This window comes from Polyodon spathula, chromosome 7 (genome assembly GCF_017654505.1).
Source record: "Polyodon spathula isolate WHYD16114869_AA chromosome 7, ASM1765450v1, whole genome shotgun sequence".
NCBI classification, from domain to species: domain Eukaryota; kingdom Metazoa; phylum Chordata; class Actinopteri; order Acipenseriformes; family Polyodontidae; genus Polyodon; species Polyodon spathula.
The window spans coordinates 32,346,577-32,364,519 of NC_054540.1; the positions used below are offsets into that span (position 1 = coordinate 32,346,577).

The 17,943-nt window shown below is 42.6% G+C and overlaps 1 protein-coding gene across 2 annotated transcripts in view; it reads left to right on the forward strand.

Moving 5' to 3' along the window:
* b4galnt3b (beta-1,4-N-acetyl-galactosaminyl transferase 3b) overlaps positions 1-17,943 on the forward strand; it is a 49,557-nt gene that overhangs the window by 17,648 nt on the left and 13,966 nt on the right. Inside the window, exons 4-15 of one of the 2 annotated variants that reach the window (XM_041255311.1) lie at positions 7,856-7,951; positions 8,243-8,333; positions 8,848-8,948; positions 9,546-9,613; positions 11,715-11,790; positions 12,121-12,187; positions 12,918-13,049; positions 13,147-13,259; positions 13,540-13,640; positions 15,611-15,696; positions 16,364-16,452; positions 17,053-17,222. In XM_041255311.1, coding sequence (XP_041111245.1) covers positions 7,856-7,951; positions 8,243-8,333; positions 8,848-8,948; positions 9,546-9,613; positions 11,715-11,790; positions 12,121-12,187; positions 12,918-13,049; positions 13,147-13,259; positions 13,540-13,640; positions 15,611-15,696; positions 16,364-16,452; positions 17,053-17,222 — 1,190 coding nt within the window. Of the gene's footprint in view, positions 1-7,855; positions 7,952-8,242; positions 8,334-8,847; positions 8,949-9,545; positions 9,614-11,714; positions 11,791-12,120; positions 12,188-12,917; positions 13,050-13,146; positions 13,260-13,539; positions 13,641-15,610; positions 15,697-16,363; positions 17,223-17,943 lie in introns of both variants that reach the window. The other variant, XM_041255310.1, reaches the window with a different exon arrangement.

Here is a 17,943-nt window from a genome sequence, read left to right on the forward strand (position 1 = left end):
AATGATTAAAAGAAATGCAGATCATACATTTGTTTCAGGTTTAGGTCAATAGGGGTCCTGTATAGACATGCATGTATTTATTTAAAGAGCCATATAAGTAGTTGAGTACTTGGTGTGAGTCTGTTAAAGCAAATCAGATTAGTGATTTTTGTATGTTTTTTTTGTAAATTTTATTTTGTTTTGTTTAATTTATATTGCAAATTGCAAATAGTTTTGTTTTTTTTGGTATTATTTGTTTACTGCTTATTATTTTCTCAAAATGCTTGAGGCCTCAGTAAATACTCACTTTTTGTTTGAGCAACCAGAAAGGTTACGACTTTCTTTGTGTGCTGCACCCTACACATTAACCTCTCAACCCAATACATTACAATTGGTGGTAGGGTGGGATCCAGAGGCCAGTAGGGGCCACTATAATCAAGAAGTTGAACAAAATGGCTCTTAAAACAAGAGACGACCAGGCGGAGGCGACAGAGAGGGTTGTGATGGCGGGCGAGTCAGGATCAGGAACGCCGAGAGGGGCAGCCTGACCTGAGGAAGAGGCTGGAGTGATGAGACTTGGTCATGTTCAGCAGCTTCATGAGCAGTCAGCAGGTGAGATATGAAAGGATGGAGCGAGAAGTGTCTCTGCAGGAACAGCACTGGAAGACGCTGCAACGTCAGTTCACCCTGCTACAGGAGGAGGTGGACAGGAGCAGATGGGAGAGTCCAGCAGTGGGTAATGTACACACCAATGAGTCAGCCAGTCAGCAGAAAGAAGTCAAATGGTGAGCTGGAGAGGTCCTAAAATGCAAAAATACATAGAAAATGAGGACATTGAACATTATTTGAGAACTTTTGAGTGCATAGCAATTGCATGTAAATGGCCAAAAGAAGATTAGGCAATTTATTTTGTGCTTTTGCTAATGGACAAAGTAAGAACTGCATATGTTGCCATGGACATCAATGACATGCTTGACTATGATAGTCAAGGAGGCCGTGCTTCATAAATTTGAAATTAACACCGAAACCTACCGACAACGCTTTGGAGCAACCAATGTTTTGATAGGCGAGACCCCTAAAGAGTTGCATGCCCGACTGAAGGACCTGTATGAAAAATGGATTCGTCCACAAGACCGTACAAAGGAGGAGCTAAGAGAACTTTTGATCATGGAACAGTTCCTCAGAATGCTTATCTTTGAGGTCCATGAATGGGTCAAGGAGCATGAGCTCAACTTGGGCCTAGAGGCTGCACAGCTTGCGGAAGCCTTTATGGTTGCCAGAAGAGGGTCCAAAGGATATCGCTTCAGTAGAGAATCTGGTACACCAGTCCAGAGTAAGTCTGCAGGATTGGGTGTTGGTATGGGTCTTGACAATAGCCCTGCGATTCATAGTGCTCCTGTAAAACCTGATAAAAGTAAATACATGTGCTATTATTGTGGGCAGAAAGAGCACATTAAGGTAGGATGTCTGTTAAGAAAGTCTAAAACCACCAATGTGTGTTATGTTCCTAGGTCCCAGCGGTATAATGCTAGTAAAATCCAGCAGGGATCAGTAGTCACCATTGGGCTTAATGGGAGGAAGTGGGAGGCTTTGATTGACACAGGGAGTAATCAGACCCTGGTGCAAGAGCAGTGTGTTGCGACGGAGTTATGGAATTCTAATGGAAGTGTCCAAATAAAATACATACATGGAGATATAAAGCATTATCCTTCAGCAGACCTTTATTTAGAAATATTGGTCATTGTAGCTGATTTACCATATCTGGTGGTCATGGGACAAGATGTGCCTGTATTGACTGTTTTGTTAAAGCAATTAAAAATGTGTAATTTGGTAGTTACTAGAGCACAGACGAGCAAGAGTAGTAAGAGACTAGAGTCCAAAGCCAATTTTCTGCAAGCACTTCCATTCTCAAACGATATCCTAGGACTTGTCCAACCTAGAAAATAAAGAAGTGAGAGGCGTAGGGACAAATTTAGGGGAACCCATTTTAGTGAAGAGTTGCCTATACCTACCTTAAGGGGGGAGGATGAAATTCCCATTAATATTGTAGAATTGCAGAGGGTGGATAAGACCTTGGAGCCTCTGTATAATAAGTTGAGTAGAAACAGGATAGAATCTGAGACATACTTCCTGAGGCAAGATATTTTGTATTGGAAAAGTAACGAGGGTGAGCAGTTGGTTGTGTCTAGTTCCCTGCGAGCCAAGATGTTGGACATGGGGCATTCTATACCTTGGGCAGGTCATATTAAAACTTTGTCAAAGATAGCTGATCGTTTTTATTGGCCCAAAATGTACCAGGAAGTCATAGAGTATTGTAAAACTTGCCCTGAGTGTCTGCTCACTGCACCATGGAAATAGAGCACCTTTGATACCCCTAACTATTATAGATATACCTTTCATTAGAATAGCAATATATATTGTAGGCCTACAGGAAAGAAGTAGGTCTGGTAATCTGTTTATATTGGTGATTATGCTACCAGATATCCTGAAGCATTTCCCCTTAGACAAATAAAGGCACGGCAAGTTGCTAATGCGCTAGTACAAATGTTTGCTAGGTTGGGGATTCCCAGTGAGAATTATAGGCCAGGGCATGAATTTTACATCAAGGTATATCAGCTTTTAGGAATTGAGGGTGTTAAGGCCACACCTTAGACAAAGGGGCTGGTGGAAAGATTTAACCAGACCCTGAAATCTATTGTGCGCAAGTTTGTCTCCGATATAGGTTCTAATTGGGATCAGTGGCTGTCATATCTCTTGTTTTCTTACCGGGAGATACCACAGTCTTCAACAGGCTTCTCACCCCTTGAGCTGTTGTATAGGAAAGTCAGAGGGTCTTTGGATGTACTGAAGGAGGGCTGGGAGGGAGAGCAGATGTCGCAGAAACGGAGCGAGATCTCTTGCGTGCTCCAGGTGAGGGATAAATTCAGCCAGATGTCCAGCATGGCTCACGACAACCTGGAGAAAGCTCAAGCGGTTCAGTAAAGCTGGTACGACCATTTGTCCGGGAAGAGGACGTTTGCGCCAGGGCAAGAGGTACTATTGTTGTTGCCCACCAAAGAGAGCAGTTTGCTGGGTAAGTGACAAGGGCCTTATAAGGTAATCAGAAAGATGGGACCAGTTACCTATGAGTTTGATATGCCAGAACGACAAAGGAAGAAGCAGACCTTCCACATCAACTTAATGAAAGAGTGGTTTCCACGAGGGGGAGAGTGTAAATATCATCTGTTTGCAAGAGTTATTACCGAGGAAGAGGAGCCCATAGAGCAGTATTTTCCAGTGGGAGAGCAAGGCCACAAGGTGGAGATTGATCATCTGTCCACAACCCAACAAGAGCAGGTACTGGCGTATATCCCACTTAGACTGTTCAAAGAAGAGCCAGATCTGGTGCAACATCTTCTTCCACTGAAAACGGAGGAGCCCATCAGGCAAGCTAGTTACCGAATACCTGCTAGGTTGTTGCCTATATTGAAGGAAGAGCTGGAGGAGGTGGATCATATGGGATTGGTTGAGCCTTCGCAAAGCGAGTGGTACAGTCCAGTGGTGTTGGTACTGAAGAAAGAAGGCAGTCTAAGATTCTGCATAGACTTCTGGAAAGTGAATGCCATCCCCTGCTTTGATCCATATCTCATGCCCCGGATTGATGAGCTTTATTGAGCATCTGGGAAAGGCCAAGTTCATCAGCACGCTTGATCTATGTAAGTGATACTAGCAAGTTCCTTTAGAGCCTGCCTCAAGAGAGTTGACGGCTTTTCGCACACCGTTTGGGTTTTATCAATTCACAGTGATGCCTTTTGGGTTGCATGGGGCAGCAGCGACATTCCAGCGTTTGATGGACAATGTGCTCTGGGACGCTGAAGGATACACTGCTGCGTATATCGATGATGTAATGATCTACAGCGAGACCTGGGAATATCATCCCCTTCATTTGTCCACCATCTTGCAACACATTCAACAAGCCAGATTAACGATTAATCCAAAGTGCTTTGGTGCAAAAGGAGGTTAAATACCTTGGCTACATCCTAGGAGATGGGGATGCCATCCTTAATAGTTCTGTTCCCAAAACAAAGCGACAGGTGAGGTCATTTCTTGGCCTAGTAGGATGGTATCGCTGTTTTGTACCAGAGTTCTCTTCCCGGGCAGCTGTTCTCACTGATCTGACGAGAAAGTCGAGTCCGAATAAGGTAAATTGGACTACAGCATGTGAAAAAGCTTTCAACGATCTTAAGCAGTCTTTGTGCCAGGAGCCAGTTCTACAAAGTCCCGACTTTGAAGTCTTTTACTGTCCAGACTGATGCTTCTGGGGTTGGTCTGGGGGCAGTATTGCTGCAGGGAGAACCAGGTGATATACATCCCATAATTTATATTAGTAGGAAATTATTTCCTCAAGAAACCAGGTACTCAACCGTGGAAAAAGAGTGCCTGGCAATAGAATGGGCACTGGATACTCTCAGGTATTACCTGATTGGAAAGAACTTTGTTCTGTAGACTGACCATCAGGCTCTCCAGTGGTTAAGTGACATGAGAGACTAAAATGCACGAATTACCAGATGATACTTGTTCTTGTAACCATACCGCTTTGAAATCAATTACAGTGTTGGGTCTTAAAATGTAACTGCAGATTTCTTGTCCAGGATTTTCGAGGACAAAAATACATAAGTAGGAGGAAATGTGATACAGTGCATTCTATCAACACACACGTATCATTGTTTACCGTCCTGGAGTAAAATCAATAGACTTTTAATATCTGTATTACATGTCACTATATAGCATGCTGTTGCTGAATAATTACTACCTATTTAAAAATGCATATTTACTTGATCTACGTGCCTGAGAAGGGTTGAGTGCAGCCTGTATGCGAGTGAGGTTTTATTTGAAATACAAATATATACATAAAGTCATGCCAAGTTTAAAACGTGATAGCTATTTTAGATGCTGTAGCAAAGTGGCTGGTGGCGGGGAATAGGTGTAGCTGTGATGCGATGCAGGAGTGACAGGCAGACAACGATATCCAGTGGAAAAGTGCTTTTATTTGTAATCCAGGTCTGGTGACCGTTAAATAATAAATCCCCGTCTATACACAACAATGTGTAAAGTGCGGGGATAACAACAACTGGGCACAGTCCCGAACAAAAACCAAACACACCAGTCCTGGGTGAGTGCAGTCGTGCTGGTGCTGAGTGAAAACAACGGTACTTCGTGACGATAGTACAGTGGTGCTCCGGACAGTGCTGACCCTACTCGACAGCTCCGGAGGTGTGCTTTAACTGTCTACAAGTGAAGAACAGACAATTATCAGGACAAACACAATAACACACAACACAAATTAATATCTACACACTGAGAGCTCCTCTCTCAATCCTTCTCTCTCTCTGATCATTTTACCCAAACAAAGGAAAAGATCAGCGTTACCCTGGCCCCTATATGTAATCCCGCATGATAGCTAGGTAAACGGTTGCAGCTGCCTTATTACTTGCAGCTGCCTCTCGTTTACCTTTCAAATCAATACGGTCTTACAACAGAGTCTCGCTTCTTTCCAGGCTGACCCACTTTCCTGACCCGGAAATGAACTGTCAGGCCAGCCCTTCCAGATACTTCTCCTCTCGTTCTTTAGCGCCCTCACAGGTCGGGAGGAAGATTCATCACCAGAACTCATGTTTCCGTCACAGATGCATATATTGTTTGCAGTGATATAGAATAGCTAACAGTTGTTTTTAACTGTTTTGTCTGTATTACAATAACTAAATATAAAGTGTTTCCTTACCTGATTTAGCGGGTTCAGCTGGTCTTTGGGTCGAGCGGTTCCAGAGCGCGGCCATGTTTAGGGGTATGCGCGCACAACTGGATCTTGCTGTACAGCAAGGGAATGCTCATTGTGTGTTTTATACTGTGTGAAAGGGCGTTAATTGATTATATGTATGTATGCTTGCTTTTTGTTTGAGCAACCAGAAAAGTTACGACTTACTTGTTTGTGTGCTGCACCCTATATTAACCTCTCGACCCGATGCATTACAAGCCTGGAGTTTAAAATGCTTTTTTTTTTTTTCATTTATCCACACATCCTACCCCACAACTTCCAAGTGAAAAAAATATTCTAGAAAATTGTAGAAAATTAACAATAAAAACTGAAATAGCTTGGTTGGATAAGTGTCCACCCCACTCTAGATGTAACCAGTCGCCTTCAAAATCACACACCAAGTTAAGTGGCTTCCACCTGTGTTAAATTGTAGTGATTCACATGATTTCAGGCAGCAGTTCCTGTAGGTTCCCTCTGCTGGGTAGTTCATTTCAAAGCAAAGACTCAACCATGAGCACCAAGGCGCTTTCAAAAGAATTCTGGGACAAAGTTGTTGAAAGGCACAGATAAGGGGATGGGTATAAAAAAACATCAAAGTCCTTGAATATCCCTTGGAGCATGGTCAAAATGATTATTAAGAAGGTGTATGGCACCACCAAGACCCTGCCTAGATGATGCCGTCCCTCCAAACTGGATGACCGAGCAAGAAGGAGACTGATCAGAGAGGCTACCAAGAGGCCAATGGCAACTTTGCAAGAGCTACAGGCTTTTATGGCCAAGACTGGTCAAAGTGTACATGTGACAACAATATCCCAAGCACTCCACAAATCTTGCATGTATGGTAGGGTGGCCAGAAGGAAGCCATTACTCAAGAAAGCCCACCTTGAATCCCATTTGAAGTATGCCAAAAAACGCTCAGGAGATTCTGTAGCCATGTGGCTAAAAGTTTTGTGGTCTGACGGAAACTAAAATGGAACTTTTTGGCCTAAATGCAAAGTATTATGTTTGGCACAAACCCAACACAGCGCATCAACCAAAGAACACCATCCCTACTGTGAAGCATGGTGGTGGCAGCATCATGTTATAGGGATGTTTCTCATCGGCAGGGACTGGGGCACTTGTCAGGTTGGAAGGGAAAATGAATGGAGCAAAGAAGTCCTTGAGGAAAACCTGCTACCCTCTGCAAGAAAGCTGAAACTAGGATGGAAGGTCACCTTTCAGCATGACAACAACCCAAAACACACAGCCAAAACTACACTGAATTGGCTAAGGAACAAAAAGGTAAATGTCCTCGAGTGGCCCAGTCAGAGCCCCGACCTAAATCAATCAAGTCATGTCACAAATTTTTGAAGATTGCTCTCCATCAACGCTCCCCAAGGAACTTGACAGCGTTTGAACAGTTTTGAAAAGAATAATGGTCAAATATTGCCATATCTAGGTGTGTAAGTTGGAAGAGACCTATCCTAACAGACTCACAGCTGTAATTGCTGCCAAAGGTGCTTCCATCAAGTATTAATTCATGGGGGTGGAGACTTATCCAATTATGATTATGGGTTTATTTTGTGTCATTTTGGGAGTTGATTTGTGTAATTGAGTTATTGTTTACAGACGGGCGCTCGATTGAGACTTGCTGCCTGCTATGCTTGGTTGAGGGGAAGGGCAGCAAGTGATTGGCTGTGCTGGTGCTCAATCAGCAGGTGGTCGGGTCTCGACAGAGTGTCAGTCAGGTTAAAAACATCCGCGGGAGATAGCTCGGGGCTGCTGCAAGGCCTGCCGTTTTCACAGCACCTTTGATTTATAGTTTGTACTGTGTTTTATTTTGCACTTTGTACAGTTTGCTGTATTAGTCCTCTGTGCGTTACCATCGCTGGTAACGTCACATGACCACCTTTATTTTACTTTCGTTTTCTGTTTATTTGTTAATAAAACCTGCACGCCTGTGCCGGCATTTTCAGCTTCACCCCCGTTGTCTCTCTGTGTGCTTGAACAGCGGCTACCCACATGCGTGACATGAGGAAGACCCTGTCACAAGACCCTATTGTGGTGCAGGTGGGATGATTTTTTTTTTTTTTCTGTTCACAGTTCAGAGGTCAAGCCAATTTGCACATCTTTGAAGACTGGTGTGGCAGCTCTGTGGAGCAGCTTAGAAAGAACCTGCACTTCCCTTTGTTTCCCCATGTGAGTAACACACACCGCGCTCGCTCTCTGCCAGCCTCCCTGCATTACAAGGTGCTGATTGAGAGCCAGGATATTGTGTTTCAGGAGGATTTGTATCAGCAAGGCCTTTTATTTTGGTCAGCTTGTCCTGTTCTAAATGCTGTGATAGTTAAACAGAGCCACAAATCAAGACAACACGGCTGTCTGTTGAAACAAAGAAAGTACAGTTCTACTTTAGGTTAGGCCATATGAATGAAGTAATTAAATATGTAAGACACAACTTACAACTGTGTTCTTGCTTTGCTGTATCAGAAACGCACGATGGTGAGAAAGCTGGCTGTGGCTCCGAGGTGGACAGACTATGGATTGAGGATATTCGGCTACATCCATCCCTATAAGGAGGGTAAGCTCAGGCATTGTCTCTCTGTCATGCCATTAGTCTCCACACAATGTAGAGGTTGAAATGCATCACGTTATCCCTTTTATAGCCTTGATCTGAAATTAATGAGATTAATTAATCCTCTGCTTTTACAGATTAGGAGGTCTGCCTGTCCTTATAAAAATGCACCGTAGTAATAGCACAGCAAAGTGTAATAAAGCACAGTGAAAACAAAGCATAGGTAAGCATTGTAAAGAATAGCAAAGTATGGTAAATGTATACTACAGCCATGTGAAAAGCATGGGAAGACTGCAGATTAAACTGCAGTTTATTTGTTAAATATAATAAAGTGCACTCTAAACCCGAACAAGCTGCCACTTTTTTTTTATCTACATTTAAAATCATTTTTAAAATGGGTGTGTGTTGACTGATGGATATTGTAAGAGCAGTATAACAATGGAAGATGACCTCAGAGTTCCAGGGCCTCTGAGCTATGCATGACCTCACCGTGACCCCAGGGGTTCTATGTGTGTTTCAGGGGAGTTCCAGTTTGCTGTGGCCTCTGATGATAACTCTGAGTTCTGGCTCAGTAGAAACGAAAAGCCAGAGGAGCTGCAGCTGCTGGCCTTTGTAGGGAAGGTACGGCACACCCTCCTCGAGCCTCTCGTTAATCTATGAACTTGATCAGAGTTTATGCTTTACACACAGTTATAAATGCCCTTCAGGTTATGTAGCAGGATCTAAAATGCTGGGAACATCTATAAAAAGATTCTGTGCTGTTAAATTAGTCATCCCCCCCTCCCTCCCCAATAGCCATAGCTTGTTTCATTTTAAAAGCTTCAAGTTACAGTCTTCCTTTCTTAGATTTTAAGCAGCGTCTCTGCCTTTTGGTTCTTGTAGCAGTGTTCAGTACTTCTATTGGCGATTCTTAATACACCCCTTAATACAAACAGCTTGAGTTGACACTCCAGTTTGTTTAATTAGCATGGTGCTCCCTTGAACACTTGCTTAGGAATACCATCTTAACAGTTTTTTTTTTTATTAACAAGCCATGTTAAAATTGTACTTTTATTTACTTGACTTGTATCTTGTTTTTAAATGGGTTTTGATTTTCTTAGGAATTGAAGTCACTGTACTTTGATGTGAACTGTATTACACAGTAAAGCTGTACTATAAAGAAACATGGGTTAGGTGTGCCTGCTGGCTTTATCTCTGTGTTTTTGTTGTCTTTTGCAGAGAGGCAGGGAGTGGGCAGCCCCTGGGGAGTTTGGAAAATATCCAAGTCAGATCTCTCAGCCTGTACAGTAAGTGAATAGCAATCAGATCTGTCTGTACAGTAAGTGAATAGCAGATGGATTTCTCAGCCTGTACAGTAAGTGAATAGCAGTCAGATATGTCTATACAGTAGGTGAATAGTAGTCCGATCTGTCTGTACACTAAGTGAATAGCAGTCGGATCTCTCTGCCTGTACAGTAAATGTATAGCAATCAGATCTTCAGAGTTTCAATACCTTGGAGGTGAATCACCTGTTTCATCTTTTCCTGGCACAACTCAAGTGAACTCAGAGACCGATATTCATTACCGAGTTATTTAAGTTACTCTTGTAATTTACACTTCATTACACTGCAATTGCACAGGTGGCTGATACAGGGATGGAAATCAGACTCCTATTGCATAGCAGTTTGATTAGCCAGTGTGGTGGTATCACGCTCGGGCGATTCTTATTAAACTCATATTGTACAATGGCAAGAAATTCCTGAGCTGTGATTGATCAGCCTTGCACTTGACCCATGATTTTATCCCAGCATAACATCATGGATCTAGTACTGGCAACCTCCTCACTGAAAACCTAGACAGACATATCAATCTGCCACAACTGTCAGTAACACAGAATAAATTACACAACTCCTGAAGTGAATTTTACCTTAAACAACATGACAAGAGTGGACACCTTGTTTGGCAAAGAGCCTTCAAACACAGAGCAGCCAGGACACCAGACAGCACCTCGCAATGAGAGAAAAAAAAAAAAAAAAAAAAAACATTAAAAAGACACCTAGAGATCAACTTTGAGGGACTAGACAAGATAGAATCTGACAGAAATGAAACATCCACAAAACAACAAACCAACTGGGCAGTCAAAGTTTTTTTTTTTTATGACTGGGTGAGTGAGAGTAACACAAATATAGACTTAAATGGTCATGATAGAATACCTTAATACAGTTTTTCTACAATTTTATGCCTCAGAAAAAGCTCCAGAGAGGCATATGCCATAAGCAGTAACCTGGGGCTCAGAGCGGGCTTAAACAGACACTTAAATGAACCGCCCCCGAGCCGTAACATTAATACACATGCAGAGTTCATTGTGTTCACTTGAGAAGTCCTATTGTAATTAATCCACTTTCAACAGAAATAACATTTTAGAACGTCATAGTTAATACTTTAAACAGTTGAAATGGAAAACAGGAATTGTTTTATGAGGTTGGAATGTTATTTCCACATTTGTCTAATTTTAAAATCACTTTTAAACATGAAACAATATGAGCCATTGTATAGTAGATTAATGCACTCAGGGTTATGTGTTGTAACTGCGGCCTCGTGTCCAACCACTCGAGGCGTGATGTAATCCCAGCACAACACACACTCTGTTGTGCATTATTCCTTTAGTAAAACCCGGAATGGATCAAAGAGCTTTGCAATGGAAGACTTATTTCCATCTCTGCTGTTACAGTGCAACTATGAGGGATTGCAAAGCATGGTAACACTTTACATTAAGTGTCTCTAATTACTGTGTATTTACATAGTAGTTACTTAGCAAATATATATGTACTTGCACATAATTATAATGTTATTAGTTACAATGTACTTAATGTGTAAATTATTTTGCATGGTATAACCAGAACTGTAAACCTAACTTTAACCCTTTTTTGATTTACAAAATACAATTTGGGTCCGAAGTTGGACACAGCTTGCTGCTTCAGCACTATTTGAGAGGTGCATTTGTCTTCGACTTTATAATCGTCTTTTATGTCGGTTGTCGTCTGAGTGCTCTGTAGTCTGATGCAGAAGGTTTGATATACGCACAGTATCTATGTATACCAGCTATCTCAGTACTTAGACAACAGAAATATAAAAAAAGTCAGTTTCTTCTACTGAAATAAATAAATACTTTGAAAGTGGAGTTGTTTCCTAGACCTCTGTACTAGTCTGCAGAGTTGAGAGTTAATCGTCACGTTGTCCTGAAAGTCCCATATGGAATTGTAGTGACAGTCCACCCCCTGGAACAAAATGACGTTTACAATACAAACCAACACCAGGATAAAAACATTGATTAAGACCTGCATTGCTGTTACCGCCGAGATCTGAGTCTCTAGTCTAGCTCTCACCTCTCCTCTCCTCTCTTCCCAGTCTGTCGATGAAGAGGTACTACTTCGAAGTGCTCCACAAGCAGGACGGAGGAGGCACAGACCATGTGGAAGTAGCGGTGAGCGTTCTTCAATGAAAGTATAACCCACTGAGTACCAAATTCATTTCTCTTTGAAAATCAGAACACAAGGATTTATGTAATTTGCTACATTACATTTTCTTTTACGTGTTCCCAAAATTCTCATAACAATATAGTTAAAGAGAAACTTAAAATAACAGGTAGATATGCTTAAAATATATGGTTAAAAATGCTCTTAAAAATGACATGTCCTCAAATAGACAGTGGCACTTAATGAGTTAACAGCTAATGCCAAATTGAAGTGAATAGCTTTGCTGTGTTTGGTCTGTTAAGTTTGCTCAGACTGACCTGCGTTTCTTTTCTTTTAAGTGGAGGCTGAAGCAGGCAGGCTCCCAGTTCACACTGATCTCTTCCATCGCTCTGTCTCTCTACACTAGTAAGTTCTGTTGCTCTGGGTTGCAGGGTAATGGGAACCGGGGAGGATTTAGAACAGAAAGGCTGGGCTCGGATTACTGCTGGAGTCAGTTCCACTCCCAGTGTAGTGCAGCTCAGCGCAGAGAGAGATTCAGGGCTCTGGGGTGCAGTAAAGTATAGAGAGAGATGCAGAGCTCTGGGGTGCAGTACAGTACACTGAGAGATGCAGGGCTCCAGGGTGCAGTCCATACCGAGAGAGAGATGCAGTGCAGTATAGCGAGAGATGCAGGGCTCTGGGATGCAGTGCAGTATAGAGAGAGATGCAGGGCTCCAGGGTGCAGTCCATACAAAGAGAGATGCAGGGCTCCGGGATGCAGTGCAGTATAGAGAGAGAGATGCAGGGCTCCGGGGTGCAGTGCAGTATAGAGAGATGCAGGGCTCCGGGGTGCAGTGCAGTATAGAGAGATACAGGGCTCCGGGGTGCAGTACAGTACACTAAGAGATGCAGGGCTCCGGGGTGCAGTCCATACAGAGAGAGAGATATAGGGCTCCGGGATGTAGTGTAGTTTAGAGAAGATGCAGGGCTCCAGGGTGCAGTGCAATATAGAGAGAGAGATGCAGGGCTCTGTGGTGCAGTACAATACTGAGACAGAAAAAAATGCAGGACTCCAGGGTGCAGTACAGTATAGAGAGATTCAGACCTCTCGGGGGCTCTTTATAGAGAGACTCAGTGTTTGCTCTCTGCTTTGTAGACGAGTCCTCTCTGTTGCTGGATGAGGTGCTGCACATCCCCCAGTCTCCCGCCAGTCACCGCAGAGCTGTCTGGCACTCCACTCACGCTGTGGAGATGCTGAAGCCAGAGCCGCGGGATACCTTCTTCCAGCGTGAGTCCCTGAGAGAAGAGTACTGCCAGCACAGCATGGCCAATAATCTAAGATTTTGGGTTCACTTGCAGTTTTTTTTCTCTCTCTCTCTCGTTAGTCCCCTTCATTAAAGAGTCCCACTTGGAGCAAGTCCTCCCTGACTGTGTCTACAGCCCCAGCTACCTCCTGAGTCCGGGCTCCCCACTGTCGCGCTACCAAGGGTTGCACTTTGTAAGTATAAACTCTGCTCTACTGACATGTTTCTCCTGTTTCAGTCCAACCTGCAAAGTATAGCTGGAATAGTGGAGCGCTTCCATTCACCTGTTCCCTTGCCCCTGGTGGATGTAAGAAACACCACACAACTTGACAGGATTTTCAGTATCTGCTTGAGAGAGGCCCAGGACTGAATGGAAGGCAGGGGGTGCTCAGGTCAGGGTTGAGATGTGCTCTGTATAAGCTCTCCTCTCTCCTCTCTCCTTTCTCCTCTCTCCTCTGTTTTGTGATTCTGTAGGTGCATCTGTCCTACATTTACCCAAACGACTACACCAGACTCGCACACATGGAGGCTGAAAACAAGTGCTTCTATCACGGGAGCGCCTATCATTCAGACAGGTACCGTGTGATCCTGAATGTTAGATGGAGAGTAAGAGTGTGCCAGGGAGTGGTGGGTGCAATGAGCATTGTCAGGTACACATGTAGGGACTGATGAGTTTACAGCTCTGCAATGTTGAATGGAGTTCTCATCCCTATACTACTAGAGCACTATGTAGTATTGAAATTAGGTTTCATTATATTTTGAACGTGGAGACATTAAATGGGGTTACTGATTTTCCACTATCGTGGAATCACTGGCGGAATTAGGTATTGGGAACAGAATTATTTGAATCATTGGATAACGAGAAAACAGGTGGTTTTGTGGGTGTTACGCTGTTGGACTGTCTGTCTCTCTTGCGGCGCTGCCTGTGTCGAGTTGTTTAAAAAAGCAACTAGCTGTTTTGTGAGTTCTATTCTGTAGAATAATTTTGGAGTTGTATCAGAAAAGTGAAAACTACCTGAAAAAACACCCCCCTCCCCCCGATTTAAATAAAAAACTAAAGAAAAAAAATGTAATTGAATTGATGTATTCATTTATTTAGTTATCGCAAATCTGTTACTCCATCACCTGCTCAACACAAAGAAACGACACAGTGGTTGAGGTGAAACATTTAGTTTTGTATCTTATTATTCTAACTTATCATTAACTCCTTAATAATACTACTTACACAGAGTGATTTTTAGTTTGTTTTTACCCATGTTGCTATAGCATGGCTCTCTCTACTCTAGCTACTGTAGTAAGAACAGAAAATGGTGGAAAAGGTAGATTTAAAAATCGGTGGACCAAGAAATACTTATTTATTTTGCCAACTGTACCGAATGCAAAGCCAGTGTGTTTATTGTGCAATGAGTGTGTGTGAGTAGTTAACGAATACAATATGAAAAGGCATTTTAAAATCGAACAAGGAGCTTTTGCAAACACTTATCCAGAGGGCACAGTAGTTAGAAGCTCAAAAGTAGAAGCACTGATAACACTTAACAGTTCATTAATATGTCACATACATTTTAATGTTTGTAATGATAATTCGTTAAATTCTCCCACTGTTCTATTGATCTGTAAGTACTATTCATATGGTAAAATGTGTAAGTCTTGTTCAATATATGAACATTAAGTTATGTAATATTTATTATTGTGTAAAAATATGCAGAGTAAAATACTCTGGCCCGCTTACTCCTAACTTTTTTACCAATCTGGCCCCCTTCAGTTTAAAAAAAAAAAAAAAAAAAAAAAAAAAAAAAAACTAGTTGAAGAGCCCTGCTCTAACTAAGGCAACTCTATCTGTCCAGGGTATACGAGAAACACATGCAAGCAGTTTTACAGCAAGTACAGCATAAACCGGTTTGCGTTGTTGCAGATAAAACTACAGATGGGAGAGAGAGGTGTTCTCAAAGTTGTATTTAGTTTGTAATTTTATGAAAATTGTATATTTTTGTAATAATGCCCCTTTTTTCTGTATATTGTAATGCAGGAAATAAGCTGTTTTTTCAAAACACCTTTATTTGTTGACTGACCTATAGTACATTGTTACTAGCGTACTGTTTTAAGAAAGATTTTTCCTGAAAACTTCAGTATCTCAGGACTGAAATAGAAAAAAAAAATTAAATAGATTTTTTTATGTAAAAGTGTTATTTATGTTCAAATTGCTTTGTTAATTCTTAATAAATTGGTAAAAACAGAACAAACAATTGTTTTTTTCGAAAAACAGAAAAAAAAATTGGTCATTTTGAAAAATGGAATTGGCTATTCCCATGATGCTCTAATTAAGGTTTGTACACACAGCCCATCTCAATACAATATACAATTATATTATAATTCTAGAAGCTTCTCCCAGCTGTTGTGTTGGCTGCATGCATGCATATTGAGCAGTGTGGATTCTTTGAGATGCATTACTGTTCATCACCACAAGGCAATGCTCTCGTTCCATGTTCTATTTCAGCAGTTCTCTGTGTATCTCTGAACAAAGGTGTCTCTGTGCTTGGTCCTGCAGGTTAGGATTTTCCAGATTCATGAGGATGGATCCTCCAAAGCATCCGAAGCAGTGGAGGATGAGCTGGCCGGGTTGGGGTGGCCCAGGTTAGGATTTTGAAGAGGTGCTGCCCCCCCACTGTGTGTAATCTACTCCTCTGACAGTTACTCAAAGCTGTATTATTCTTATGTTACGGGCTGGCATAAAGTTCATGGTGCTCCGACTATGTTGCACAGGTTCTGAATCACTGTGTATGCATGTCAGATTCTGTCTAGAGATCAGCTGGAGTAGTTATACAGTAAGGTGTATGCAGTGTGAGGTTCTTTCTTTAATATGTATTCAAAGTCTTTTCCAGACACATCAGTGTTGAGTGCATGGAGTCTCAGCCACATTAATGCTGTATCTTAAAGTAAGAACTGTCTAATGGAGTGCTTCTCATGGTGGCTTTTGATTGGTTACAGAAATCCTGTAAAGTGTAAATAATATATCCACACATAGCCACTTGTTCTGCACCAGTACTCTGCATGGGCTGGATAAGCCGCAGCATGTGTAAAGAATCCCCAACCCAAGTGAGTATATGCCAGCCCTGCATGGTCCTGTTCCAAGCAAGCTGTAGCAGCTGGCTTTACTGTTGTTCTGCGTTCCACGTTCCTTTATTGTTACTAATACACCCGAGTCGTGTTGTGTAATATTTTAATTTCTTATCTATTTCTTATGATTTCAAGCTTTTAATTTTTATTTACTTTTTATTCTTTCTATTTTCCGGCTCTACAGGAGGAATCCTGCCAGACTCGGAGGAACAGCTGTTTGACTATGTAGATCAGGAGGTCCTGGAGAGGGAGAGAGAAGGGGAGAGGATTCAGGTCCAGGATGCGAAGCCGGGGGTTCTAGAGAGGGAGAGAGGGGAGGGGAGGCAGAGTCTGGGGCTTGGACAGAGGATTCAGGGCCAGCGTGAGGAGGGGAAGCTGGAGAGGCAGAGGAAGGGAGAGAGACAAGTGGTGGTGAGGCAGAGGCCAGGGCAGAGGACAAGGATGAGGCAGGGGGAGGGAGTGAGGAGGAGACGGAGTGTGAAGCAGAGAGAGGTGGTGCAGGAAACGGTGAAAGAGGAGAGACTCAAGCCAGCGAAGCATTTGGATTACGGAGATGATTTTGATGATTACACCTCCAAGCGCAGGAGTAAGCTGCACTCTGTCAGGGGAGATGGGGTCTCAGCCCGAAACAAGCTTAGCAGGAGAGCAGCAGCATCAGCACCAGGGGTGAAACCCACCCTGATTCCTGTAAATCAGAGGCTCAAGCACAAGGATCTCGCTCCCACAGCCAGGGCGCGCCGTCTGCAGTCCAGGCAGAAGAGGGTGATGAGAGGGGCCGCTGGAAAGAGCCAGGATATTCTCCTCCTGCAGGGGGACAGAGAGCAGATGGACTACAGGGATGAGCCGTTTATAAACCCGACTTTCTATGACCAGGCTGTGGACTGGGAGCAGACCTTCGATGTGAAGAACCTGGACTTTGCCAGCCAGCGCTCGGACTGGATGGACCTGCATTGCAATGTGTCCGGGAACCTGGTCCTGAGCGAGACCGAGGCCCTGGGGGTGGTGCGGAGCTACATGGAGAAGCTGAACGCCAGGAACAAGGGGTACGGAGGATGGGGGTGGGTTAATGGGGGTAGAGATGGAAGTCAGACCGACAGAGATGGAAATAACTCCTATAGCAGGGGTAGTTCTTTTATTTTATGTGAAGGTCCAAAATTCTTAGTTACAGCAAGGTGAAGGTCCGGAGCACATTTTACCGACAAACAAACACATAACTACACAAATATAATTATTACGCATGTTGTTGGTTCTTCACTTGGTTTATAGGAATTTTTTGCTTTTTTTTTGTCTTTTTCACTAGTCTGCCTTTTTTGCTAACTTGTTTCTATGAGTTCTTTCCCTGTTAAATCTATAGAATTGTATAACTACTGTATTCTTCTTACATTCAGTTAATCTGTAATCGGCAGTTACTCACAGTAACTTAAGTGGGAGACGTGGTAGGACCTCAAGGGGCTTGAGTTACAGGCGAGATCAGTAAGAGCAAGCAGAGGTGTAAAGATGTGCATCAGTCAAAACACAACGCTAACAACGTGTGCTTTCCTCCAGAATGACACAAATACACGTTGTACTCGTTTTTAAAAAACATTATATTGGGTTTTACTGGTAATATTTGTAATCGGCTTGGAAAGCCTACTTAACAAAAATGGTACTGGTACTGATTGATTTATTGTCTGTTTTTGTGAGATTTTTCTAAACTCGAACCATAAGGTATGACAATCGTATCTGAATTGTAAATTTAAAAAAAAATTATTTTGGGATTTATTA